Raw genomic sequence first — 27636 nt, forward strand, 5'->3', positions numbered from 1 at the left:
TGGAAAATAAGCCTGTTTCCAAAAAAAGTGAATTGTTCCTTTAAGTTTAGTTAACCTGTTGACATGTTTATATCTCGCTACCTGAACATAACACAACTGGTTTAACGGACCAATTCACCCAAAATAAGAAAATTCGATCATTATTTACTTGCCTCATATCATTCAGAACTTAAATTCTAGTATTTTCCATGAAAACAAACGTATTTTTTAATAAATCAGTAGTGACCACGGCTAAACCACTACAAAAGCAGTCCAAACAACTCATGGACTATGAATATAAGTCTACTGACACCATTTAATGGCTGGAATTAGTCAATATTCACTGATACTCTCCTCTGAGTTGTTCTCTGATTTAATACGGATCATACGGATTACTTTTATAGTGATTTTTGTCATTTTCATGGAGCTTAACAGACAGTATTTATATGGAAAAGAAGGCAATTTTCCTCTTGCATTCCACAGAATAAAACACTTTTTTGAAATGACAGTAGTGTGAGTAAATGAAGAAAAAATATTCATTTTTGGGTGAATTTTGAGAGAACCACATTTGTTCCCACCACAGTAACTCAATATGTTAAATATGCCCAGTGAAACCATGTTTGCAACGCATTTGCATACTTGTACAGAGTGTTTCTTCCTAGAGGACTGTTAATGGACATCTCTGCACTATGAAAATCCTTCAGTATCAAAGTAGACATCCACACGTACGGCACACAACCCACAGCTACGAGAAGGCTTAATAATGTCTTCAAACGTGAAATGATCCAGGCTGACGATGATGACGATGAAGATGAAGATTTTGAGGTTTTCCGAGCTGAAGCGAGCAGCATGTGGTGAACACCAGTGTGACCAACGGATGAAGGCCACGAAGAAGAGAAGAACCGAACCAGATGCGGACAGAGTCGTTCTGCTGATGTGTAATTTGAGGACGTATTTCATATTTGATTGATTAAATTGTGGCTTCGAGAGGAAATGGAATCAGTCCGTGTGTGTGTGTGTGTGTGTGTGTGTGTGTGAGAGAGATTCAGTGGTGTGTGATTAGAAACAGTCTTTTTAACGGTCCCTTTAGAAGGCTGACCAACAGGACGACGTATCAAATAACGCACTGCAAACGCACAGACGACAACACGCAGAGTTCGGTCTCGCAGTCTCCCGCGTACGCAGGACAGTGGTCAATAATAAAGAGTTCCCTGCAATCCCATCACGCTTTGCTGCACTTGCCTTTCTTCTCTTTGCGCTGGAACTTGCGCAGTCGTCGAGTCCAAATGTCCCTCCACTGAATGACCAGGCTGTTTTTGTCGGCCAGCAGTCCCGGGCGTTCGGGGTTCGTGCCGCCCTCAGCCGTGCCCAGGATGAGGAAGCGTTTGCCCATGTGTATCCGTGGACATTTGCAGGCCAGATCCTTCATATGGACCCACAGCACGTGATCGCCTCTCTTCAGCGGCTCTCCACGACTCTTGTACACGGACACCAGATTAACGGTAAATTTAGCCCAGTCTCCGACGGTCTCCATGTCCAACACGCTGACCTGGACAGCTACACACACACACACACACACACATATATGAGAACGCTACACCACATACGGTTAACAATAAGGTCCATTTTGCATTGATTCAAATGCTTCTTATATAAAAAAGCATAGTGATCTGTACAGTACAAATGAAAGTGTGAGGTTTTCCCAGTGACTGAAAGGTAAGAACGGAATCTTTAAAAAATAACATGATAAAGGAATCATACCGTAGTCCTTTTTGCAGTATTTCTTCATGTTTATCTTGAGATTTCCCTTCAGTGGTTTACAGTATGAGTCACAATCTGACAACACAGAAATGTGTAATTAGAATTATAACACACTGTGAAAAACAACAATTTAACATCTAAAATGCCTATCCACCTATCTATCCATCCGTCCATCCATCTTTCCGTCCGTCCATCAATCCATCCGTCAATCCGTCAGTCCATCAATCCATCCATCCTTTCATCCATCCATCCATCCATCCATCCATCCTTTCATCCATCTATCCATCCATCCATCCATCCTTTCATCCATTTATCCATCCATCCATCCACCCACCCTTTTATCCATCCATCCACCCTTTTATCCATCCTTTCATCCATCTATCCATCCATCCATCCATCCACCCTTTTATCCATCCATCTATCCATCCATCCATCCATCCATCATTAAACAGTTTGCTGTTTGCTGGTTTAGCTGGTGGACCAGCATAGACACACAGTTTAATTGGTGAAGTTGGTTGACCAAGGACCTCTTGCTGGTTAAGCTAAGAAAGCCTGACCTGGTGTTTTCAACATGCTATTGTAACTCCCCCTGTGGTGAAAATACAGTTTTTAATGTTGTTTAGCTATATGTCTATGTGGTGTTTTTAATATGCTTTAAGACAAACCATGTGCAAATTCATAAGTCAACACCATTGCTGAGTATGTTCTCCTTAAAACTGCAGTGAAGCAAAAACTGGTGTTTCTGACGTCACAAACTACATTGTAACCAATCAGATCAACATGTGATCGTCAACGAGTCGATCTCTGAGCTAAATGAGTGAGTGGAGGCGGGACTCATTTGCATATTTATATAACCGCGTATACTAAATGAGGCAAGGGTGTCGAGTGACATTCAAGCTTTTTTTTCAAGGAAATAAACATTTAAATGTAATTTTGGTGAGCATAGATTAGTTTTAAAGGATAAAATTATTGACTACAGGGGGACTTTAAGAGTGTGTGCAAGAGTTGTCATGACAATGTGTGTGTGTGTGTGTGTGTGTGTGTGTGTGTGTGTCGGTTTCAGGCATCGCTCACACTGTGTGAAGTGTTCAATGACCCAGAAGAGCTGTTGAAAATGCACACAATTCCTTCACTTCTCTGCTTTCACACACACCTCTGTTTCACTTTCACTCGTGACAAGGACAGATTGCGAGTTCTCCGCCCCTTTCCACCAGTGTTACAAAGCGAAACAGCAGAGAAAACTAAGCGTTACTTCCTCTGTCCGTCTCTAAACTCTGTCCAGAACATGTGTGTGTGTGTGTGTGTGTGTGTGCGCACTAACTTGCAGGCTCCTCTGTAGTGCTGATCACAGCTGTCGGCTTTATAACAGGGATTTCTGAAAGACACAGTACAGAATGACGTCAGTGTTTATTCCAGTAGTCAAGGTCATGGGTTTGATTCTCAAAAAGAAAAATATAAATGCATATATAAAAACTAATAAAAATGACTATAAAATAAAAAATAAACACGAATTCAAAATATATAAACGCTCAATGAAATATAACACTGGTATGAATGTATATACTTACTTAGTTATACTTTGCGGATCCTGATTTATAAAAAAATTATATATACAGTAAATAAAGTGAATCGTTTTTTGTAAGAGTTAGGGTGTATGTCTCCATTTAGACAGATAAATAAACGTATGTGTGTGTGTGTCACTCACTAATGCACGGGGCGACGGGTGATCGGCTCTGCTGATACCCTTTCGCACAGCGGTTGCAGGTGATGCCGGTCACCCCGTCTTTACATGGGCACTGACCCGTCGTCTGGTTACAAGTTTTACCTGCAGCTCCCACCGGATGGCAGTCACATGCTGGAGAGAGAGAGAGAGAGAGAGAGAGAGAGAGAGAGAGAGAGAGAGAGAGAGAGAGAGAGAGAGAGAGAGAGAGAGATGATCAGCTCTGGCACACACGCAGAAGGGAAGTCCAAATAATGGCCTTAGTCCCCGTCTGGACCCGTAAACATTGCCATGACACTCAATCTGTTACACACACTTCCCGTAACCACACACACACACACGCTACTCTATCTCATTTAAAGTCACATGGCTCAATGATATTATATTAAAATATGGGCTGTATTTCAGGAATTACACATAGTAACCAGCGTCTCAGGCAACAACAAACAAAGAGTCACCGCATGGAAAACAGGTTTCATGAACTGCGTGACACACTCGAATACTCACACTTTACTGAAAATAAAGTGCAAAAAAAAAACCCGGCTTGTTCAGAAATCATGTAATGATTCCACAACAAAGATCTACTTATACTACCAGTCAAAAGTTTGTGCATATCTGCTTATTCTTTATTATGACTATTTTTCACATATTATAATAATAGTAAAGTTATTCAAACTATGACATGACAAAAACGTATGGGAATTATATAGCAGCAATACAAATAAAATAAAAATGTATATTAATTCACATTTGCTTCATTGCAAAGTTAGGGTCATGGATTTTAAATGTACAGGAAAAATGATAAATGTCCAGTAAAACATCTTAGTGGTTAGTGATATTGAGCTTTCACCAGTAACTGTGGCTGATGGGCAAACAATAAACTTTTATAATTATAATGATGGTTTTGTGTGTATTAGTGTTGTCTATAGTAGTGTTTGAGCATGTATGTGTGTTTCCTCTCTATGCTGAGACTCTCAAAGCACGCGCACACACACGCACATGCGCACACACACACACACACACACACACACACACACACACACACACACACACACACACACACGGAGATAAGGTTTGAACAGCTGTGGCATCTGCAGGTGAGAGCTGGAAGTCCACAGTTCCAGAAGAGATTGAGCCGTGACTTCATCTGTGTGTGTGTGTGTGTGTGTGTGTGTGTGTGTGTGTGTGTGTGTGTGTGTGTGTTGTGTGTGTGTGTGTGTGTGTGTGTGGAATTTAAGGAATTCTCAGGTGCTGTATCACAGTAACGCTGATAAGAGGTCTCAGCGCTCAACATGGGCGTTATCAAATTAAAACACTGACAGCACTACAAAAGAGCTCCTGATTGACACACACACACACACACACACACATCCATTCAGTACAAATGTCATCCAGAAGAGGTTCAGGAAGCCGCAAACATTTGCAAGAACAGTACTGGTTGTAGTTACCAACACACTAAACCAAATGCTATTTAGTTCATTTCAAACCAGCAGAGAGCAGCAGAAACAACTCGATTTTTACATTTGGTAACTCTTTATTTGGATGGTCCTCTTTAGACATTCTGTTGACGATAAGTAAAGTTGAACCTACATGTCAACTAACTCTCATTAGAGTATTAGTAGACTGTCTGCTTAATATCTGCTAACACTTCATTGTATCCCAACAGACATTCTACTGACTATAACTTTGCACGCATATGTTAACTTGTTCTACTAACCCTTACAGTCTACTAATACTAATAAATCATTTATGTCTGTAGCACAAACGCTGCAGGACCACTCACACACAAACACCACTAATAATAATAATATTTCATAGATATTTCTCCTGAATACTTAACGAATGCACCGGTTCTTATTTGCACCGTACACAATCTTTAGCACTGTGACTATCATCTACCATTTCCACCTCCTTCACAAGCAGAGCATCTCCTGAAGATGAAGAGATTTTAATGACATGTGAGGAGTTGAGGCTATTTTCATGGCAAGAGCTGAGTGTATATATTAAACACATTACATTTCGGTTTGTTTTCCACCAAACACTATCGTATACCCCCAGAACACTTGGAATATATTATTATGATCATTATGTTATACTTTTGCATATTTTTTCAAGCTTGATGCTGGTCGCTATTCACTGCCATTATATGAACGAGCGTGAGTGGGACATATAAAAAAATTATTGTGGTCCGAAAAAGAAAGAAGGGCGTACGGGATTAGAACAACAGCAGGGTGAGTAAATAATGAGTTAAAGGGATAGTTCACTTTGAAATTAAATGTTGGTATGTTTTAGCTTACCTGAAGTGCATCCAAGATGTCGGTGTCTTTGTCTCCGCAGTAGTTTCAATTTTGATATTTTTAGGTCAAACCGTTCTTGTCTGTCAGTCATATAATGCAGGTCTATAGGCACTGTCTCCAAAAGCATGCAGAGAAAAGTCCAAAATTCCCCATCGTAAGTGCACATTGATGGCCTAAGCTCGCGCGAACTCATCCGGGAGTGTTGAGTTTTCCCTTATTCCCAATTTGTAAGCCTTCTATCTTGACACACTACTCGCTTCATTGTTCAGGCCAATCAAAGGCATACGTTGAGCCGTACAGCCAATCACACGCGTTTCTGCTGAGTTTAAAAATGCAACGTCCAATCGAAGGCGGTTAGATTAGTTTCCGGGGAAGAAATCCGGTGTAAACAGATCAGACGGACGTGGTTGTGTAAAAGTTTAAAAAACAATATAAAAACTGTTCGTTTTATCACACAAACCGCTTGTTTCGTGTCTTAGGCCATCAATGTGCACTTACGATGGGGAATTTTTTAATTTGGACTTTTCTCTGCATGCTATTAGAGACAGTAGCTATAGACCTGCATTATATGACTGACAGACAAGAACGGTTTGACCTAAAAATATCAAAATTGAAACTACTGCGGAGACAAAGACACGTAGCCTACATCTTGGATGCACTTCAGGTAAGCTAAAACATACCAACATTTAATTTCAAAGTGAACTATCCCTTTAATTTTCGTTTTAGGGTGAACTATCCCTTTAAGTGAGCTTCGTAAATAAAAATGTTGTCTACTAGCATTAAAAGCAGAATACTATATCCTTCTTTACACTGACTGGTCTACCATCTGCATCTTTAACATAAATTATATAATACTTACACAAACACTTTATCACTGTTAAATATTGCACATATAAACCTTGTCACTTATCCAAATAAATCAATTTCAGCTCTTGGCTCAGAAAAAGCCACTTTTGACACCGCCACAGAAGCAGAATTATTGACTGTTTTGTAGGAAGCCGACATTTTATGCCGCTTGTAATTTAACGTATAGAAAACCCTCTACATATGGATTGCCTTTTCCTTCCAGAAACGCTCAACTTACAAGACATCTTTTATCCAAACAGTTGAATTTTCTCAAACTCTGATGTGTGTTTTCTTCCAGTGCTGTGTTTGCTTTGGCTGGAGTGACGGCAGCAGATATATGAGCTTCATGTACCGGCTGCTCCCAATGCACTCCAGTCTTGCTGTGGTTTTATTGAACTCTATACTATTTTTAGATTTTAATTTATATATATATATATATGTGTGTGCTACTGATTTTATGTGGAAGCTTTCAAACTGGAAAATACAGTGCATAAAACATTTTACACACATAAATACATTTTAACTCATAAATAAACAGTATATTTTTAACCCATTAAAAACTCACAGTTAGAAAATAAACACGAGTGTCTCTTATGTAACGGAGCAAGTTATAAAATCATATCTAAACACATCATTCCTGCAGTTTTCAAGGTCCAAAATTAAATTAGTCTGTAAATGGTGGTAAAAGACTAGACCAGGGATTCACAAACCAGAGATATTACCCTTAATATTTCAATAATTTAACAACACATTGCATGTTCACTGTTCTCTGATGTCAGTTAATGGTCAAATAACATGCAGACAAACAAGTAAAATATTTTTTATTTTTAGAAAGTGTTTTATTTTAATTTAATTTTGTATAATATATTATAATTAATTATTTTATTTAGTTAGCTTTTCATATACTCACGATCCCCCTGCTCGAACAATAATACATACATATAATTATTACCCAAAAATCGTCATGTGTTCCTCAATACCATCATTTATAAATACTTAAGTACTTGAAACAGCTGTAAGATATTTGTAGAAGACAACACATAACAGATGTCCTCAGAAATCACACTTGAATTTCAAAGTTTTTAAAATGATTTGTATACTTGTAAAACATTATCTGACAGAAACATTGCCCTGCTTATTTAAGCGTTTGCAAATGGATTGAGTCTGGACTTTCTGTTTGTATGAGCAATAGAGGACAGGGGGAAATCTGTTTGGAAACAATCATTATTTTTGTGATTCCGTGTGTTGCCACTAGGGGCAGAAATGACACACAGCTAATGTAAATGAGGTGATGCCAACACGTGCACTACTTTAACTCATTGGGGATTAGAGATGAAGGAATACAAATAAAAATCTGTCATTGAAGATAAAGAGATCAACATCTGATGTCAACCTGACAGTAAAGGAAATGTAGAGTGGTACCTTTGCAGGCTCGGCGGTGTGTGATGGGTTTGGCCATGTCCCGGTAGAATCCCTCTTTACAGTAATGGCAGTGTCGTCCAGCGGTGTTGTGTCTGCAGTTCATACACACTCCTCCGCTCTTACGGCCCGAGAGCTTATATAACTCCATGTTAAAGCGGCAGCGTCGCGCGTGCAGGTTACAGTTACACGCTATAAAGAAAGAGAGGGTGAACACGTCATTGACAAAAGCTTTTATGGATATGCATATGGTGTTTTTCTTAAAAATACAATATCACTAAACGGGTTTATAGGAGAAGCTTTAGAGCTCAACAAAGAACATTATATTCTCCTGTTCTTTAGTTATCTAGCTCTGCTAAAAAGCAAACCACTGATCTGCAGAACCTGCAATGAAACAAAACGTATTAGTGTCCAAAAAAACATATAGCAACCCTGTACACCTGAAAGTAATCTTTACTGAACCTTTATTTTTCAAGTCAACATGAAACAGGATTTGCAACCCATTTCACGAGATTTCAGATTGTAAGATTAGAAATACGATTTGAATATTTAACATGGCCAAGATGTCGTCAACCAAAAAGAAAAGTTGTTTCAGAATCAGAGCACAAGTTATTACAATTTAATGAAATATTGTGAAGAAAATAGTAAAAAAAAAAAAAAAAAAGAGATTCACTTGTCAACTAGCCATCAATGGGAACCAGACGGTTTGTTGCTCCAAACACAAGATAAAACGTTTTTGTTTTTTTTATATAATGGCAGATTTCTGTTCTGTATGTGCAGACAAATTGCATTGCATTGGAATAATTTCCCAAAAATGATTGACCAGAGATGTGACACGCTGAAGACGGACGCAACAAAAAAGAGAGCACAGACGTGCCAGCAGAGAAAATACAGCAAAGCTCACTGTTCCCGGTGTTTGAAATATTGGAAGAAAAATATAAATATTGAATTGGGGGTGAGGGTTCATATGAATGTAAGGGAACTGACTGTCTTCAGAAAAGTTTTGATGGCATTTTCTTTTCCTCTTACCTCCGTACCATCAGTTAAACGCCACAGCCTATCTGAGTATAGTAGTTGACCATGTCCATCTGTAAACCTCACTCCCCTGATCTCAAGAGGCGCACTAGCGACTGACGCCTGTTCAAATCCCACTCAGGATAGAGTAGGACCGGTTACAATTGGTGCCGTGACCCGGGTGGGAGTGAGGTTTAGGGGTGAGTGTAACGGAGGCCAGTAAGAGCTGTGCAGGTAAACCTCACTCCCCTGATCTCAACAGGTGCACTAGCGACTGATGCTAGAGGCTGTGGTCTTTAGTGTCCTTGTTAGTGCATCCGCCTCCCATGCCGGAGACGCTGGATCGAATCCCACTCTGAGCACTGTCGAATATGACCACAGTGTGCCATTTTCTGATGGTTACTTCCAGCAGGATAACACACCATGTCACAAAGCTCAAATCATCTCAAACTGGTTTCTTGAACATGATGAGTTCACTAAACTCAAACGGCCTCCACCGCCACCAGATCTCAATCCAATAGAGCAGCTTTGGGATGTGGAGGAACGGGAGATCATGGATGTGCAGCCGACAAATCTGCAGCCACTGTAGGATCTGCTTTAAAAAGTTATTTTATTTTTATTTTAAATGCATGCCTGTTTCATCGTGAAGCGTTTGATTTTGTCCGTGTGCATGTGTGTGTGTGTGTGTCTGTTATTACAGGGCCAATTTGTATGGAATTCTGTGGTTAATGAAACCTGCTCGGGCCATTCCCTAACACACACACCATCTGCTGCTCTGTGTGAGTGTGTGTGTGTGATGGGGGTCATGAAAAGGGGGTGTAATTTCGGGGGGATTCTGGGCTAAAGTCAACAGGGTGAGATTACAGCAAATTCAGCTCAATAAACGTCTGCAGGCGATGTGTGTGTGTGTGTGTCGGAGAGAGAGAGCGCTGTAAGGGTGTGTGCATTTCTCCAAATTAAATTCCAAACGTGTGACAAAAAGAACACAGATTCACACCCAAATAGAAAGCTACAGTCTCACAAACGCACAAGACGGAGATTGAATTATTAAAGCATACAGTCCAGTCTAAATGTGAACCGTTTCTAGGGCGTTTCCAGATGGGGACTGATTTGAGCAAGAACGATTTGGAAACGAGTGCAGGTTTTCTGATATCTCTCAGCGCTGCGTTTGTGCCTTGAGCGTGGTACTTAATCTAAAGTTGTTCCAAGGGTCTTTCTCAATGGCACCGTTCCTCTATTACAAGAGCTTTCCAAACACAGCTGAAAGCACTCAAACCTATTAACCTGAGGTTAGAGCAAACGCAGAGCTCCAAATTCATTTCTGTGGAGCAGGAACGTTAGTTTGATGGAGCGAGCTCTACAGGTATGCACTGAACTACACCCAAAAACACATTTCTGGAAATGCCATACATCTTGTACTTCGTGTATGATAGGCACGGTGCACTTTGAAAATGTAAGAACTCCACTTATGTTTTGGATTATGATGTCTAAATCTTAATATTACAATCAAGCAATGAAAACACTAACAGTGTTTGACCGACCGTGCACATCTCGCCACAATGATGTGATGGCCAGAGCGTTGCAATTAGGTTGATAGTCTCTTCTCGACAAGCTGCACAATTTAAGACATGATTCATGTCCATATAGAAGATGCTGAAGGATATAACTGTGCTGTTTAATACTTAAAGTTACTAGTTTGTTCAAATCACTAACAAAGTATGGGCAACAGTGATAGTGATGCTCGTCTTAGTGAACGCCACTAATAAAAAAGAGCAAAACCACAGAACATCACCTGTGCGCTTTAACACACATATGTTTTATCAACTAAGAATAACAGCTCATTAAAAATTCCATCCCTGGTTTTATGTGAGCATAAATATCAGAACATTTGGCTCACAGGTGTTTCTAATTGATTAGGCGCTTCCTGTTGCGTAGATTGTTCACACATGAAAGAGTCGCGAAGTTTCACAGCTCTGTTCAAATCTTTTGTGTTTTTTTTGCCTGCGAGAGAAAAGCGAGTGATTTGGGATTCTGAACGAATTAGGAAAATTGGCAAAAGTCATAACACAAGAGTTGGGTGTAGTCAAAACAGCAATTTGGCAGTGAAGCAACTTTGAAACTGAAGCTGGTAAAGCTACAAGCTACTCATAATTTAAATTACAAACAAGCTACTAGGAAAAAAAAGAAAGAAAAAATGGCTTACTCTGAAATGATTTTCAACAGACACATTTTTTTTTAATTGTATAACTTCAATAGACTTTCTTTTTTCAAACAGAACCGTCTATGAATCAGTGAATCTGATTAATTTGAGTGAATCGGTTCATTCACATGATTGTCTGAACAAAAAAAAGTGTTCATGTTAGTCGTTGATTCAAATGTGTGAATGAAGAGATTCACTAAAAGAGAAAGAGGACAGTTTAAGATACCAGGTTTCAATATTCAAATAAACATTTGTCAATAAAATGAGCAAAAATCTCCAGAACACTGTACGAAACCTGCCAGGTTTTCTTGGCTAGCCCTTCAAAAACAAACCAGGATGGTGATTCAAAACAACCAAAAAACAGGACAATGTTAGATTAGTCTGTTAGCGGACATGTTTTTAATCTTTTAACTTCTATTCAACTGAACAGGCATTTCTCTGGCTGAAGAGTGACTCACTCCGAACTCCCAGAAACAGGCAACAGCTGGAAGTTTCTTCTCTGAAGGTTTGGCACAAGACGAGAGCGCAAGACCAGCGACGTTGATGAGTTACAGACACTCATGCTGGAGATCTCGGACTAAATGCTACATTTTACAAGCTTTATATTTGTTTTGAAATGTCACGATACTTACGCTCACATAAAATGGAGTAATAGGGTGCTGAGAATGCTTTTATTTATTAATTTACTTAATTGGTTACATGTGTTTGGACGAGCCAAACATAAAAGGTGGCATTTAGTATTTTTGGTTTACAGGCATCTTTCAGACTGTTTAGATACCGCTGGAGTTGAATAGGAAATATAGAAATCCAGTCCAAATTTCTAGATGTCTTTGGTTTTTACAAGAGCACAAACCCAAGTGCTTCGACAAATGTGTCCTTTGAATCGTAGCACGCAAAGAAACAAAACGACAAGCTAGTTCAATTGTTGGCAGACTAACAAACAAACAGGAAGATAAACACATCTCTACAAGGTTTCTCTGCAGCATCACAGCTTTATATCATTAACGCTCTGTGTGGCGTTTTTTCCCTCGGAAGCAGCATGTTTTGGTTTGTGACGTATAGGAAATCTAAGGCAGTAAAAGTGCGCTTGTGTGTGTGTGTTTAATGAGGATATGGTTAGTACTCATACTTCCAGTGTCCTGTGCAGGTGGCCGTGAGTGACTAGCAATAATACACACATACGGCTGTGTCCGAAATCACATACTCGCTTGAGAAGGTACTTATTTTGAATAAAAAGTATGAATGTGTGTAGAATTAATGTAATCTGGATGTACTACATTTGCTATGTTGTCATTAGGCTTGTGTTGCTTCACTGTCATTCACAAATCCTCTCCTGTGGCCTCATGGGAAAGTAAAGTGTCCACTAAATGCACACTTCAGAATCCCGCCAGAAGTATTAGGTCATCTGGGGACTTTTTGCATACCGTACAGTGAATTCGGACATACTTATTTTGTTACATACTGTTTTTCCGAATACTATAGTAGGGATAGGGCTGGGTGGTAAACTATATCATATTGAGATCTGTCGATGACAGTGATAAGCTCTGGGCATTTTTACTCTTGGCTTATATGGATTAATCTAGCACCCTATCATCACACAGCAGAAATAGACACAACAACAGCCAGTCAGTGCATGTCTCTAATAATGATTTGTGTGTTTCTGTGTGAATTAGTGATGGGTCGATCATGAACAATTAGTTCATTTTGAATGGATCTTTAATTAAAATGACTCTCAGAGAGTGATTCATTCATTTTGTGTTGATCGTGTATGCGCAACATCCTATTGGTTCTGTACCGGAAACAGAAATGATTAGGCTAGTTCTCCTCCCGAGTCTTCGGGTCTAAGGCCCTGTCCCAACACGTGTATGCGGCGGCCATTTTAAGTCCACAACATCTCAAGTGTAGGCCTATATGAAGTGTGTTATTTGGGACAGGGCCTGAGTCGTTCATATATATGTTACTTGACTTGACAGCCGAATTGGATACAGTAATTCCCAACTTCCTTAAGCGCGTAGTTATTAATTTAGTATTTTTTTACTCTTACAGTTATGTAATGCGTTTCTGGTCTCAAATTGTAGCTTAATCCTTACCATTTTTTGTACATTTCTTTCATAATGGTTATTTTCCATAATATTAAATGTCGTAATAAAGAGATGTTCAATGCTTTCAACTTTATTTGTATAATAAATATAATACAACAACATACAGTCAATAATACTATCGTAATTGTTGTAAGATACTGAGAACGGAAGCGGTCACGTGACAAAAGAACGAACGACACAGACCTGAAGACTCGAGAGGTACAGAGACTTACATAGCTTCAGAATATGAGGATGTGACGGGACGAAACAAAAGAACGAACGACTCCGATCTGGAGGTGAGTTATATTAACAGACTACATAGTCTGAGGGCACAGATAAGAATTATTAAATAATTTCTGTTTGTCATAATTTGCACTTGGCTGCATTATAGTTGTCCTTTTCGAAATGTGATTAACTGAACTGTTTAACTTAACATTAAATGTAAGTAGAAGAACATTTTAATTATTCTGCTGAAATGACTTGAAAAAAAGATTAATTAATTTTGATTAATGGAGATTTTCGTCTGATACATAACGTTACACAAACTCACACACATGTGAAGCTCACTGTGTTTTCAGCATCTGTCGTCTCAATATGAGGCCATGACACACATAAACTTCTTCTATTCTGCAGAGCTGCTTCTGAACTTCACGAACGTCAACGTTTTATTTAAGGAAAAACTACCGTCAAATACCTCTTATATACTGTCTATGTCAAATACACACATAAAAAGTAGCCTACTTCACGACTAACCGTCAAAATAAAAGTTCGGTTTAGCTTCAAGAAATTATAAAATAAATATATCACTAAGTGTAACTATATACTAAAATGTACTCCTCAAAGTAATAATATTATGATCCTGATTCCTAAGGAATATCATACAATGACAAAAAATGTTATGTAAATTGTGATATGTTTTCATTTGATTACATTTTTAAAGCTTTATTAAATCTGTTTAACGTATATAAATGTGTTTTAAATCACAAAACAGAATTACAACACCAACACCCCCTCCAAAAAAAAAAAGAAGAAGGAAAAAACTGAATTTATGGGAAAATTTGATGGATTTCATGGGGCCCTAAATTAAAAGGCGTTTAATTGTGAACAAACAAGTTTACATGTTTACATTCATTCTCAAAGTCAAAGCATTTCCTTCCCCATTTAATGGCAAATTAATATCGTGATAAATATTGATATCATGTGATATGGAAAGAATATGTGTTAATTAATATTTTTGGCCATATCGCCCAGCCCTGTAGGGAACTGCTATATAGTTGAACTTAATTTAACTGTCAGACCCTCCATTTGTGGTCCGCCACTCATTAGTCTGTTATACCTCTGCTAATCTCTTTGTCCTTGTTCTCTCAGCTGAATGGGGGATGATTTTAACGAGATCACACTGAACGACTGCCAGGTCGGGCACAAAATCTGCGGGAGTCCTTGGCGTGTGTTGAGGCGAGAAAACAAGGGAGTCGAGCGTGTACTGGGGGTCATTTGGAGACGGGGCCACCAAACCAGAGCAGATGGCATGAGAAGAGGCAGAGCGAGAGGTGAGAGGAAAACACAGAGAGCTCTGAATTAAATTCTGGGTTTCATTACACGAAAAAAACCCGAAACTATCGGCAAACTCTCATCTGACAGAGTAGACAGGAAGAATTAGACGAGGCAGAGAGATTTATGGGAGACATTAGCGATACTAATGGAGTGTCAGGACTGCCCGACTGGAGCATTTGGACACGATATATCTTTCCTGACACAAAGATTAATGCATTTACACTATTCAGCTAATTTTTCGTTCAGCAATAATACTGCTGTCTGATAAGATAAGATAAATATCAGCAGCTGCTACTGATCTTCAACATATGGATTATGTACATCTATAGATAGTAGCTAGTATCCCTAATAATTACAGTTATGGTACAATAATGGTATATTACCATGGTACTTTCATTTGTACCATGGTACAGAAAGAGTATCATATTAATATACCATAGGATTTACTTTAACGTACTTCAAAGAGACCATGTGCAAAAAATCATGGTAAACACAAGGTAAAGCTTTGGGGGAAAAGGGTACAAAATTCATAGATTTTTTTATTATAATTAATTATTTTTCAGTGAAAAGACAAGGTTAACATTTGTAAAATGCCTCGGGAAATAAAAGTAATATAAGCTGTTAAAAATAGGCTAAACTTTAAATAATAAATAATAAAAACAAAAATATAAAATTATGACAAGTTTTATAATCTAGGCTATATACATTTAGACTAATTACTACGTAATTAATTACGGCAATTGAATTACTTTTCACTTGAAAAGTAGAGTAAGGAATGACTCTTAATTTTCTGTCATTTAATTGCAGTTCCTTCTGATGTAATTACATTAAATACTGTATATAGACTATAGAACTATTCTATATAAAACAATAGTATAAATATTTTACGTCTAATGCTAAACATTTTTACTGTAACCTTCTCCCTTTATAAGCTTTGGTCAGTTCAATCAAGAATAATTTATGCAATTTTGTATTATTTATTTGAAAGAATTAAAGAACAATTTCATGCCTTTCATAGTAGATTTCGTGGTTGATATGGTATTTAGAAAGCAATTAATAATCCAATACTTTTAAGAGAGAGTAATTACTGCAGTAATTTAATTACACTGATGAAGATGTACCGGTAATTACTTTTTTAGAGTAACTTACCCAACACTGAACTATATTTAACATAAATGAATGACATTTTTACATAAGCTGTAGCTATAAACGGCTTTAATCATCTGGATTTGGTCAGATTCACTGAACAGAAAGTGTTTGTGTTGCTTTATAAAACCCTATATTGCAAAAGTCTGTTGATAAATCGATGCATTTTCTGCCGGGTCTAGCATATGTCCATCAAAAATGCGTTTGCACCTATGCTTCTGCTACACGGCGCTGCTCAGGCCGCCGGTGTGAATTCAGTGTTAATATGGCCGCCAAAAGAAATAAACGTTGTTTTCGTGTGCGGTGTAAAACGCCTAGTACTCTCATTCTGCTGTCAGCAGCGTTCTGCTCTGAGCGTCGACTGTTCAGACATGTCCTGAGAGAAGAGGTTTATGTAAAGATTAACATACTGCAAGACAGACATACGCAAACACACATCTCTGTCCTGCACTCGTGTGTCAGTCTCTATGTATTCTATGGAATGCATCCAGAATTAATAAAGATACACCCGAAGTAATCCAAACCCAATAAATCAAGTTCAGACGTGAGATGCGATGAGAATTAACCTTCACGGTTTTGCCAAGTGATCGTTTCATAACGCCACACTGTAGCTCTGTTTCATATGTAGGGAGCTGCTTTAGATACTGTGCCTTATTTTGGCCAAATTTAATGCAAATCTAAAGTGCAGCAGCACAGAGAAAAGCCAGTGACAAACTCCAGCGGGAAAAGTCCATGTCCAGACATTGAAGAAATGCTGATTCACAGCTCCAGTCCAGTCTAATTTAGCTGGCCACGTGATACTTGCTGATATTTAACATAACATTCATTCAATACTAAAATGTAGCAAAAAATATAGACAGTTTAACCGATTTTAAGCTAGATTTGTGTACTTAAGAGAATCACATCATTACTTAAGCAAAATACTATATTCAAAACTATTGTGGGTAACGATTTCAATTAGGGCTGCATAACGATTAATCACAACTAATCGTTTGCAGAATAAAAGTTTTTGTTTACATCAAATATGTGTGTGTACTGTGAAAAAATAATTATGTATATATATAAATACACAAACATGCATGTATAATTTTAAGAAAAAAATCTATAAGTATATTTATAATATTATATTTAAATATAAAAATGTATATAAACATGTAAAAAAAAATATATATATACATACATGTGTGTGTATTAATAAATACATAATTATTTTACACAGTTCACACACATATATGATGTAAACAAAAACTTTTATTCTGCAAACGCTCTAGCTCTAGCTCTAGCTCTAGCTCTTCAAAGCCAAATGGATTCTGATTGGCTGTCAATGTTTTTATCATTCATCAGCTGGAAACAATCGTTATTGTCGTTATTGTTATAGCTGTGGTGGGGACATATGAGAATATGTTTACCGTTATCGCTTTTAGTTGTAGTTTAAAAGACACTTAATATTCAGAACTACCGTATATACCCAAATATAAGACGACCCCCCCATTTTCCAGACTTAGTTTTGGGACAAAAAGAGATTTTTGTGGAAAAAATCTGTTTTTCAACAGAAAATTATTTTATTTGAAAATTGCACTGATAATTCATTCTCTCTCTTCCAGCACGCGCGCGCACCTTTCTCTCTCTCTCTCTCTCTCTCTCTCTCTCTCTCTCTCTCTCTCTCTCTCTCTCTCTCTCTCTCTCTCTCTCTCTCTCTCTCTCTCTCTCTCGCTCTCTCTCGCTCGCTCGCTCTGCGTCTCGCGCGCACCTCTCTCGCGCACCTCTCTCTCTCTCGCTCGCTCTGCGTCTCGCGCGGCAGAGAGGAGCAGCGTTTTAATTCAGTTAAACACAGATATTATGTTGCTTCTCTAATTTTACATGCAAGTATAGCCGAAATCACAGCACAGATATTGTCTTTATCTTATGTGTATTTGATTTTATCAGACGACGGCTCGATTATCAGGATTTTTGTGCAGATTAACATCTTGGAAGTGAAAGCTGGTTTTGTGTTAATGGGACGCGTTTCAGTCACTATTTCATATTCATTCCGTTGTTCTTTCTCCCTTTCCCCCGTGAGTTTGTCTATATCGCGAATATAAGACGACCCCCCATTTTTCAGCCTATTTTAGGACAAAAACCTCGTCTTATATTCGGGTATATACGGTATTATTGACTAAATTGACACAATCCGTATCATATAAAACTCTATATCAATGACTTGACTAATCTTACCAGGTGTGAACATGCGTTTAGGATGCCTAAACATTTGAACAACATTTGAACTTACGTAAACACTCGTTGGCTTCTTTCGCAGTGGCGCGCTGCCAGGGCCGGTCGTAGTGAAACGGTTTGCAGCGGTCACACTCCGGACCCTCTGTGTTGTGTTTGCATTCGCACACCAGCTTTCCGTCCTTCTCTCGCACACACCTGGAGGCGTGGCCGTTACATTTACACCTCCCGCCCACTTGGAAGTCGCCAACCGCGTAATAATACGTAGCGGGCGGCCCGAGTGGGTCTTCGCTCTCGCGTCCCGACATGGGCAGCGCTCTGGGGTGCTGCGGGCGACTGAAGACCACTCGAATATCAGTGACCGTAACCCAGTCCTGTAGAACAGGACTCGAGTCGAAGTCCTTGCCTGATGGGCGTCCGTCTAGCGTGCTGAAAGCGATAAGGCCGCCGGAAAGCGGGTAGAGGTCAGTGTGTCCGTCCGTGCACAAAGCCTCCTGCTCGTTCTGCTTGGTGATCGCCGCTTTGTTGGGCCGGTTGTACATGCGACGGCATTGCGACGAGTAGAATTGGTAGGGCGTCCATGTGCGGCCGTAGTCCATGCTCTTATAGATGGCCAGGGATTCGGGACGAGGGGAACAGAACTGTAGGCTGACATACGTGATTTCAAACTTCTTCCCGAGCGACAGTGTGAGCGTCACGTTGAGCGGCGAGCCCTGCAGGTTCTCCGACTGCCAGCACGTGAGGTTGTGCGCAGAGTTGAGGTCGGTGAGGTAGTTGGGAGGGTGTGCGTTGCGAGGGTCCGATGCGTCGCAGACTTGGCACGAGCGCACGGCGGGACGGTCGTCGCGTTCAACTAAACTGCATGAGCGAGACGCCGGCCGCCCGCAGACACTCGACACGCCGACCTCCTGACCGAACGCCGCATTGATGAACTCTGGGATGCACCGGCGGGTGGCACCCGTCTCGTCGTAGCAGGGGTCCGTCGGTGTCGCTTGAGGCCCGGCGAATGGGTTGGGACTGTGGCTTGAGGCTTGAAACACAGTTAGCAGAGAAAGCAAGTTCCGAAAACTCCACATGATGTCTCGGGAGAGAATGATGAATGTGGGATGGGGAGAAACGTATCCAGATGGATGGGTAGAGAGGGGGAAGTCAAATAAACAAATATGCTTGTAGCGTCTCCTCAGACTGGCGGGGTCTGGCGTACGTGTGATATCTCAGAACGACAACTCCAGCCAGAAAACGTCCAGTAGATAGACGACTTTCCTGGAATCAACCCTCGGCAGTGTGCGTCTGGAAATGCAACGGCAACACAATGTTAATAAATCAAGCTAAACTCAGTAAATCAACTATATTCACTCACCGTAAGATTTATATAGGACTCTGAAAGACCATGTCCAAAAATGAATGGTATTACAATGATACAACAGCATAATTGATGTGCATGATTTTATCAAATAAAACAGCAAAAAAGGTATATTAATACCAAACAGAGCCTAAAAAGATTTTTTTTTCTAATAAATGGTCAGCAAAAAAAGGAGCTTAACCTTTATATAATGCAACTGATATATAATAATAATATATATATGAGCAGTTAGAAGACTAAATTTAAAAATACATAAATAAACAAGCAAAATATCCCAGAATGGGTAAGTACAGTATTCAGCTAAATCAAGCTGTCACTTAATAATAGGGGCTAGATGGTTTGGACCAAATGTTGGTTTGTAACTCACAGCAGTTAATCAAATACAGTAAGTTGTTAAATATAATGCTAAAAACTTGTTTAGTAGTTTTAAATCCTAGTTTTTCAGCTGAAAATATTTGCAATCATTTGTAAAAATGTGCTGCCATGATGATGCTCGTGGGTCGGCAGAGCGTCGCGATGCAGTTGCAAAGGTGTTTAATGAGATTTTAGTGTTCTGCTATGCGGTTCCTCGGGTGGTTGCTAACAGACCCAAGTCAAAGGTGTCTAGATGTGCTCGGGTTCCTCCTTCAATGCGCACACGTTTTATGGTTCAGCCGGTGAAAGCGGTCTCACAGCACACTTTCCTCAACAACACATGAGATTTGAGGAATCACAAACGCTGCAGGACGATGCACACCCTGAACTAGAAGAGTTAAAGGCATGAGCATCAATAATACTTGTGCAAGTGTGTTTAGAAATACTCATTATTAGACATTTCAACCAAAAGAGCCATTTTAGGAACGCCACGCATGCAGAAATACACCGCAGATGGGTTAATTTGGTCTTGGTAAACACATGCTGAGATTCCTAATGTTTTCGTGGGGCCGTTGGGGATTTGAATGAGAGCGTTTAATATAATGTTGCTTTGCTCAGATGCTTTTCTGTGAAATGATGATATTTATCATGTTTTAAAACAAAGAAAGCGTACTACCTCAACTGCTGGAGGAATCTGCGGTCACAGTCCGCTCCACATCCGACGAGCCATGATCCAGACAGACACCGAACGTATAAAACTGGATACTCTCAAACTCTCCTGATGCTTGGATCCGCAGGTCGACGCACATATGATCTGCCGGGGGGGAATCTGATGAGATCCGCACGCTGGTTGGAGTTAATGAGAAACAGTTTGACATGAGCGTGTATCTGAGCCCAATCACACTTCTACAGCACTACAAAGAGCAATGAACCATGAAACCAGAGTAAAACTCCTCTCTTAGGACCTGTCACTGTGTGTGTGTGATGTGAATATCAATGCGGCTCTTTCTGCTCGGGCCCCTTTGCAACGGTACAGCCGGACCCTCAAATAATGACTGTAAAGGCACGTTATACACATCTGCCGAATTCTATAAAAACCATACTTCGTTTCAAAGCAAGCCAGATAAATTCATCATTATTATTGCGCTGAAAACTCGATGAAGCGCTCAGATTCACGTCACAGCTGTTACTACATCATGCTCTTCCCATGCAACTACAATGAAGCTGTCAGGCATCAAAAAGCGCACAAAAGCACTCCTGAAACCACACCGTAGATATGTGCAAGCCTTTAGAGAATCAGACATGTCCGATTCGTGAATCATCTTTTTGAATCGAATCTTTCCAATGATTCAGTTGATTCAGTTCACAAATTCATCCATTCATTGAACTAACTGAATCAATTACCCACAAAGCTACAGTGAACTACTTTAATTACATTTTTATGGTGCTTTTGTGTCCTTTTTCAAGTTTTTTGGGCAAGCAAATGATAGCATTAGTATTATGAAGCTCCAAAGCCTGACAATAGTGTGTTTGTGAAGAGAATTGTAGAGCATTTGTTAGATATTTGAAGACACTAGCCCTAAAATGGTCCCTTTTTTTTCTCTCTGTTTCTGCCACATTCTACCAAACTCACACCTCTCTCTCTCTCTCTCTCTCTCTCTCTTTCTCTCTCACACACACACACACACACATCTCTTCAGTCACACATCATCAAACACCAAACAGAGAATTAAGCTCATTATTTGACCCTCACGCTGTCAGTCGAACTCTCTCACCCCACCTCTCTCTTTCTCTACCTCGCTCGATCACTCTAGCATAAACACAGACGCGCATGTATAAGGGTCTACGACCAATACTGAAAATGCTTCTAATTTGCAGTCTTTTCTAATATAGGTCAAAAATGTAAGTTATCGACATAACAATAAGACAAAAAACAATGAGACTGTGATAAAAAAAACTGATGATCAAGCTGTCCAGCATTCTGTGTTTAAAGGAGCAAAAATTTAACTTTTCCCACAAATTAGCAGATGATCGATGCCAATATCAAGGATATTCCCAATATAGGGCATACATATAATACAAATAAGGAGTATAATTATTTTTTCAGTTTGATAAATTTATATGAACAGCTATATTACACAATATTGACTTGAACAAAAATCACTTTTATATGTATGTGCGCGCGTGTGTGTGTGTGTGTGTGTGTGTGTACTGTTCGAGCTACAGAAAAGCTACAATTTAACAATTTCAAGTCCTAAAACTTTACTTATTTTCCAGAATGAAAAGAAAAAATAATGTCAGTGCGGTCTCAGACGTTTTCCCCATTGTATGTATACACACATATTCTGATTGTGTGGTCTTTTTGTGTTTACACAGTGTGTGTGTCCACACCACAACATAATTTACTGACGGATCTGTCTGATTCGGAGGAAAAAATACACATGCCTCTGATTCACACACACACATCGAGAGCATGGGACAGAAATAGGTGAAAGGTTTGAGACAAAAAAAGGGACAAATATGGACAGAACCGAGGAAAGGGACAATATGTGGGAGGATAGAAAAGATAGATAGTGGCTGAAGATAACGGACGTCAAAGTAGAGATTAAATATATATGAGAGAGAGAGAGAGAGAGAGAGAGAGAGAGAGAGAGAGAGAGAGAGAGAGAGAGAGAGAGAGAGATCATAATGAAGAATGGACGTCTCTTACAGAATGACTAAATATGGAGAGTTGAGTTTCTCCACCGTGTGTGTGTGTGTGTGTGTGTGCGTGTTTATCAGAACTGAGACATGCACACATAACACAAGCTCGGATGACAACTAAATGCACTTCAGATTTAAAGGTGAATTGTAAAAAAAGTCATGCTAAAATACTTTCTTGTATCCCAGTGTTAAGATATGTCTTTATAATTTTTCGACAAATTATAATAACTAATGTTAACTAATAACCGAGTAAATATTTAAACATTTCTTTAGCAAACTCACAATCAGGTCCAGGAATATTGTTGTTAACTGAATTTAAAAACTTATTTTTATTATTGTTAACTGAAACAAAGGTGAAATAAAATATAAATATGAGATGAAAAACGGTTTTTTTTCTACAAAAAATAGATGAATATTTTCTATTTTTAGTTGAAGTAGAAGTACTAAAACTGGAAATAAAACTAAAACTCAACTAAATCTAGTACAAATTAATTAAACGTACTATCAATAGTAATATATTTTTTTTTTTTACAAACGTGTAAAAAAATATTTAATTAAAATGAAAAGTGATAAAAAAAACTATAATATTAAATAAATAATACTAAAATAACTGTTCAGGTTTGACTCCAGTCTGAACGAAACGCCACTTCTCCGTCAATTCCCGATGGATACAATTTTCTTCCTGAATATCCTCTTTCATTTGGAAACATCACATTATGAGAGTAAAATGAGTTGCGAATGCAGTTTGATGTTGATTGTAATGAGGGAGAGAGAGAGGAATCGGTCTGGACAAACTAATCCAGAGCGTCTCAACAGAGAATAATCACTCTTCATCGGACTCCCTTCTTCAATACCAATTTTCCTTTAAGAACTTAAAGATTGCAATAACAAGATATGACAGAGAGGCATGTTTGCTGTCGACATGAATTACTCCACAGAAAACGGAGGATCGGTGTTGATGTTACGGGCATTAGTGTTGATAACTATGGACCTGCTCTGTTGTGTTGTATCGAGTCTGGGTCCGTCCTTCAATGTGAGTGCAGCATTAGTTTTTCACCTGTCGTGTGGTTCAGCCGGTGAAAATGAAGCATCTGATCACTTAATAAAGTAACAACAGAACATTACTGAGGAATCTGGGAAGCAAAACTGATGCAAGTCATAATCCAGCAAAATGACAAGTTAAATGTAGTAATGTGCGAGTGGAAAGAAATCCGCCTGGTAAAAGAATGCAGCCACTGCGACCAGACCCTTCACACACACACACACACGGACCAAACCCAGCCCTTACTAAAACAGCAGAACCTGATCCTTAACCACACACACACTCACAGAAACACACACTCACACCGGCGCATGCATTGATTGCTGATTTGAAAATAATTAGAAGATTTTTGGAGAATCTGTGCAGTAATACATCATGTGTTGCTTCACAGTTCTGCAATTTTACTTTGGGGACAGAAATTCTGCCAGAGGTTCACTAAAACTAATCTAGCAAAACCTTTCTTTAGAGACGTCCAAATACAATAGAGGTGTGTGTATATATATAAGAAAATATATAAAAACAATAGAAGTCTATGGCATGTCCTCATTTAGATATATATGCAAACATGTGTGTGGTTTAGGGTGGTGTTGGGGGTTTAATGCATGGGTGTTGTGTAAAATAACATGCAAACTCACACATAAGTACACACACACACACACACACACATCTTTTTCCAGCTGACAACAAAAATTTCACCGCTAGGCATCACCAGCTTTGAACTCAGGAGGGAAACCACAAATAATTTTATGAACTGTTCAAATACTGACAAACACATTTTGTGCACCACTCTAGCTCTCTCTCACACACACACAGACACACACAGACACACACACACACACACACACACACACACACACACACACACACTAAAGTCTTAAGGTGCCAAGGCTACAACAGATTGAATCATTTAACGCCCGCTCTCCGACTGGACACACTGTGTGTGTGTGTGTGTGTGTGTGTGTGTGTGTGTGTGTGTGTGTGTGTGTGTGTGTGTGTGTGTGTGTGTGTGTGTTTAGGCACTCCCCAAAAGTTACAGCGCAGGAGTTGCACGGCATAGAATAACCACAAGCGCACACACTCCCACAATTACACTTTTACGGCTGTCACCTGCTATTTTATGACCCCTGACCTCTTGACATGCTTAAAATCACATGCATAAACAGACAGACAAAAGCACGAGCAATGCACAACTCTTAAAGAGGTCATAGCACACATTGTTCATACATGCACAAATATTGAATACATACATTTTTATCCTAAGATCCACTCTAGTGTAAGTTAACCAAAAACAGAGTTAAATGTCTCTGTTAAATGTCTCTGCAATATGGATGGTCATGTGCTCAAATTTATTTATCTGTCTGACATTAGAAAGTTTTGGAAGTTTGCAACACTTTAATAAATGTTCCTAAAAGTTCTCAAAGTTGTTTTCAAAGTACGTCAAACTCTTTTATCTTGAAAGATCAAGATTTGATTCATGATACGACCCCTTTAAGATGTAAGTTCAGTAAAGCAGTTAAAGTTAGTGGAGGGGCTTTTTTTGTTGGCGACAAAAGAGAAAAGGGTGTCATGCACGCACACACACACACACACACACACACACACACACACACACACACACACACACACACACACACACACACACAGATGAAGCTTCCTGTGCTGGAAGAGGAGGAGAGTGAAATATAGGCCATGTTGACTTTAGCTGCTAAGGTGGACCGAGCCAAGGCTGTGTCAGATCCAAACCTTTCACTGAAGTTGAGAAACTCTAATGTTGCCCAGCGCTGAAAATACGGCCCAATTATGTCTTAAAATGCAGGAGAACAGGAACATAACGCTAAACCGGGACCCAAAATCACACATGGCACACATCATATGCATTCAGTGCATCATCACAGAAGAGTATTAAAGAAATATAGTTCACCCAAAAATAGAAATTTTGACTTTACTCACCCTCATATCGTGGGAATTTCGTCCTCTTTCTGTGGGATACAAAAGGAGATGTTTAGGAGAATGTCCAAGCTGCTCTTTTCATACAATGAACGCATGCATATGGTGACCAGGGGTGCAGAAACTCCAAAACTGACAAAAAAACAATATAATAAAGTAGTCTACTCGGCCAAGTCTTATGAAATAAAATTACTTTTTTTTTGTGAGAAAGCAGTCACTTAAGGATATATCTTTTTCAATAAACCAAAACATTTTAATATCCATCAACAGAACTGATGGTATTCAGCATCACTTTCATAAACATTTAAATATGCGCAAATGCAAATAAGATTTAAGAGCTGTGACAGTAGGGAAGCTTTTCAATGAAAAATGACTTAAATTTGAGTCTGGTCCTCTCGTAAAGCTTCAGAAGGCTTGCATGGAGCTTTTTTTTAAGGTGCTTTTTGTAGATTTGATTCATTGTATGGAAAAGAGGAGCATAAACATTGTGCTAAATATCTCCTTTTGTGTTCCACAGGAGAAGAAACTTTGAAACAACATGAGGATGAGTAAACGCTGACAGAGTTTTGATGGTTTTTGATGGTAAGTAGGTCAAGAATCAAGCATCAAACCAACACACGGTTTGCTACACCTTTGACTTTTCTGGTAAACACAGAGCTTTTCGCTTTGACAGCTCTTGAAACGTCTGATTTTTTTCTCTTTTCTTGAGGGCCAGCAGTGGGCAGGATCAGTAAACTGAGCTGGCGTAAATGTTTTTTCCCAAAGTTTAACTCTACAGTTCATCTGTGACCTCAGGGAAACCAGAGAGGGGCTTCACTGCAATAAAATCACAGGAATCCACACAAACACACACACAAACGTGTGTGTGCCACGTCCATCAGGGGAAGCAGAAATCTTGACGGTGTCACGCATACCTAAGAAGACTCGTGAAGAGTTGCTTTGCTTGGCATCGCTCGTGGACCGGGAAGGAAACCCAGTTTGGAGCGCTCTGTTAAATCACCATAAAAAAAAGAGAAATTCTCGCTCACCTGTCAGAGAATATGAGCAGTGCATAGTGCTGCCCTCATTATTGTTTAATCAATATTATTCATAACTATATAAATACAACAAAACACACTTAATGAACACTGGTTGGTTATTTGAAATTAATTTTAGTAGTCACTTATTTACAACAGTAAAATCTTAATAATTCATACAAAACATTGTTAAAAGCTTTCAGAATTATTTTTTTGTATTAATATCACGCCAACAAAGATTTACAGTAGTAACAATCACTAGTAGATATAGTATATATGGGGAACAATGGAAACCAAGCTGAATTTTCATAATGTAATACATTCAATGTGATTTGTAATTAGATGAGCTGGTTATGATCTGTGATCTGCACTCACCTGACTTAACAAAGCATGCTTAACTATACTATATAATGCTACACATATCTCCAATTATGATTGCAAAATGCATGATGCACGTGAAGTGTTTGGATAACTCACCTGAATCTGTGAATCCCGTCTGAACCTCGAAACCTCATTCAAGAGCGGGTGTGTGGGGAAATAAATCCAGATCGATTGGTTTAGTCCCGTTGTCTGTTGGTGAATGAATGTAACTCACAGATCCAGCAGCGGTTAGTTCCGTTCATGAGACAGACACACACTGACACACGCTCGCGCACTGAGAGAGAGAGAGAGAGAGAGAGGAGGGGTGACGGAGAGAGCCAAGGTGAGAAACTCGACTGAGCCCCCCTCAAACACACTCAATTCCAGACACAAACTGCACTAGAGAGGGAGGCTCTGTTTCAAACCCTAGTAAGCCGCCTACCTAGACGGCATTTGTGGGCATCATATGCGGCGGCGCGTGGTGTTTTGGGTAATAGTGCAACATCTTTGCCCGTCAAATGAGCACACGGGATTTTGTGGATTCACGCGCGCCAATTATGCCACAAAAATGCTGTTTTAGCGGCAACTCACTTTGTTTTCTGACGCGTCCAGTGGGTGGTCGT

At 39.3% G+C, this 27636-nt stretch overlaps 1 protein-coding gene across 3 annotated transcripts; it reads right to left on the bottom strand.

Annotated features, from left to right (window-relative positions):
- ntn2 (netrin 2) lies at nucleotides 1-27308 on the bottom strand. 3 transcript variants are annotated; one of them, XM_079602032.1, is made up of 10 exons: nucleotides 27131-27290; nucleotides 26552-26625; nucleotides 25641-25669; nucleotides 20622-20791; nucleotides 18287-19518; nucleotides 8026-8214; nucleotides 3446-3595; nucleotides 3062-3115; nucleotides 1741-1815; nucleotides 1-1536 (listed from the first exon to the last, which is right to left on the bottom strand). In XM_079602032.1, the coding sequence occupies exons 5-10, from the start codon at nucleotides 19302-19304 to the stop codon at nucleotides 1202-1204; spliced, it is 1821 nt and encodes a 606-aa protein (XP_079458158.1). In that variant the 5' UTR covers nucleotides 19305-19518; nucleotides 20622-20791; nucleotides 25641-25669; nucleotides 26552-26625; nucleotides 27131-27290; the 3' UTR covers nucleotides 1-1201. The 3 variants fall into 3 exon arrangements, with proteins under 3 accessions (XP_079458158.1, XP_079458157.1, XP_079458159.1); XM_079602031.1 differs by lacking the exon at nucleotides 26552-26625 and having other exon boundaries at nucleotides 27131-27308; XM_079602033.1 differs by lacking the exons at nucleotides 25641-25669; nucleotides 26552-26625.
- Between the last annotated feature and the right edge of the window lie 328 nt (nucleotides 27309-27636).

Source organism: Phoxinus phoxinus (genome assembly GCF_949152265.1).
Source record: "Phoxinus phoxinus genome assembly, chromosome: 24".
Classification (NCBI taxonomy): Eukaryota; Metazoa; Chordata; class Actinopteri; order Cypriniformes; family Leuciscidae; genus Phoxinus; species Phoxinus phoxinus.

Bases quoted from the DNA above. Each gene is read 5' to 3' on its own strand.
- ntn2 (XM_079602031.1), bottom strand. From the start codon at position 19,304: ATGTGGAGTTTTCGGAACTTGCTTTCTCTGCTAACTGTGTTTCAAGCC. The intron at 8,215-18,286 runs GTAAGTTCAAAT...CTTTCTTTATAG, and splicing joins AGAAGCCAACGAGTGTTTAC to CGTGTAACTGTAACCTGCAC. The intron at 1,537-1,740 runs GTATGATTCCTT...GTGTGTGTGTAG, and splicing joins ATACTGCAAAAAGGACTACG to CTGTCCAGGTCAGCGTGTTG.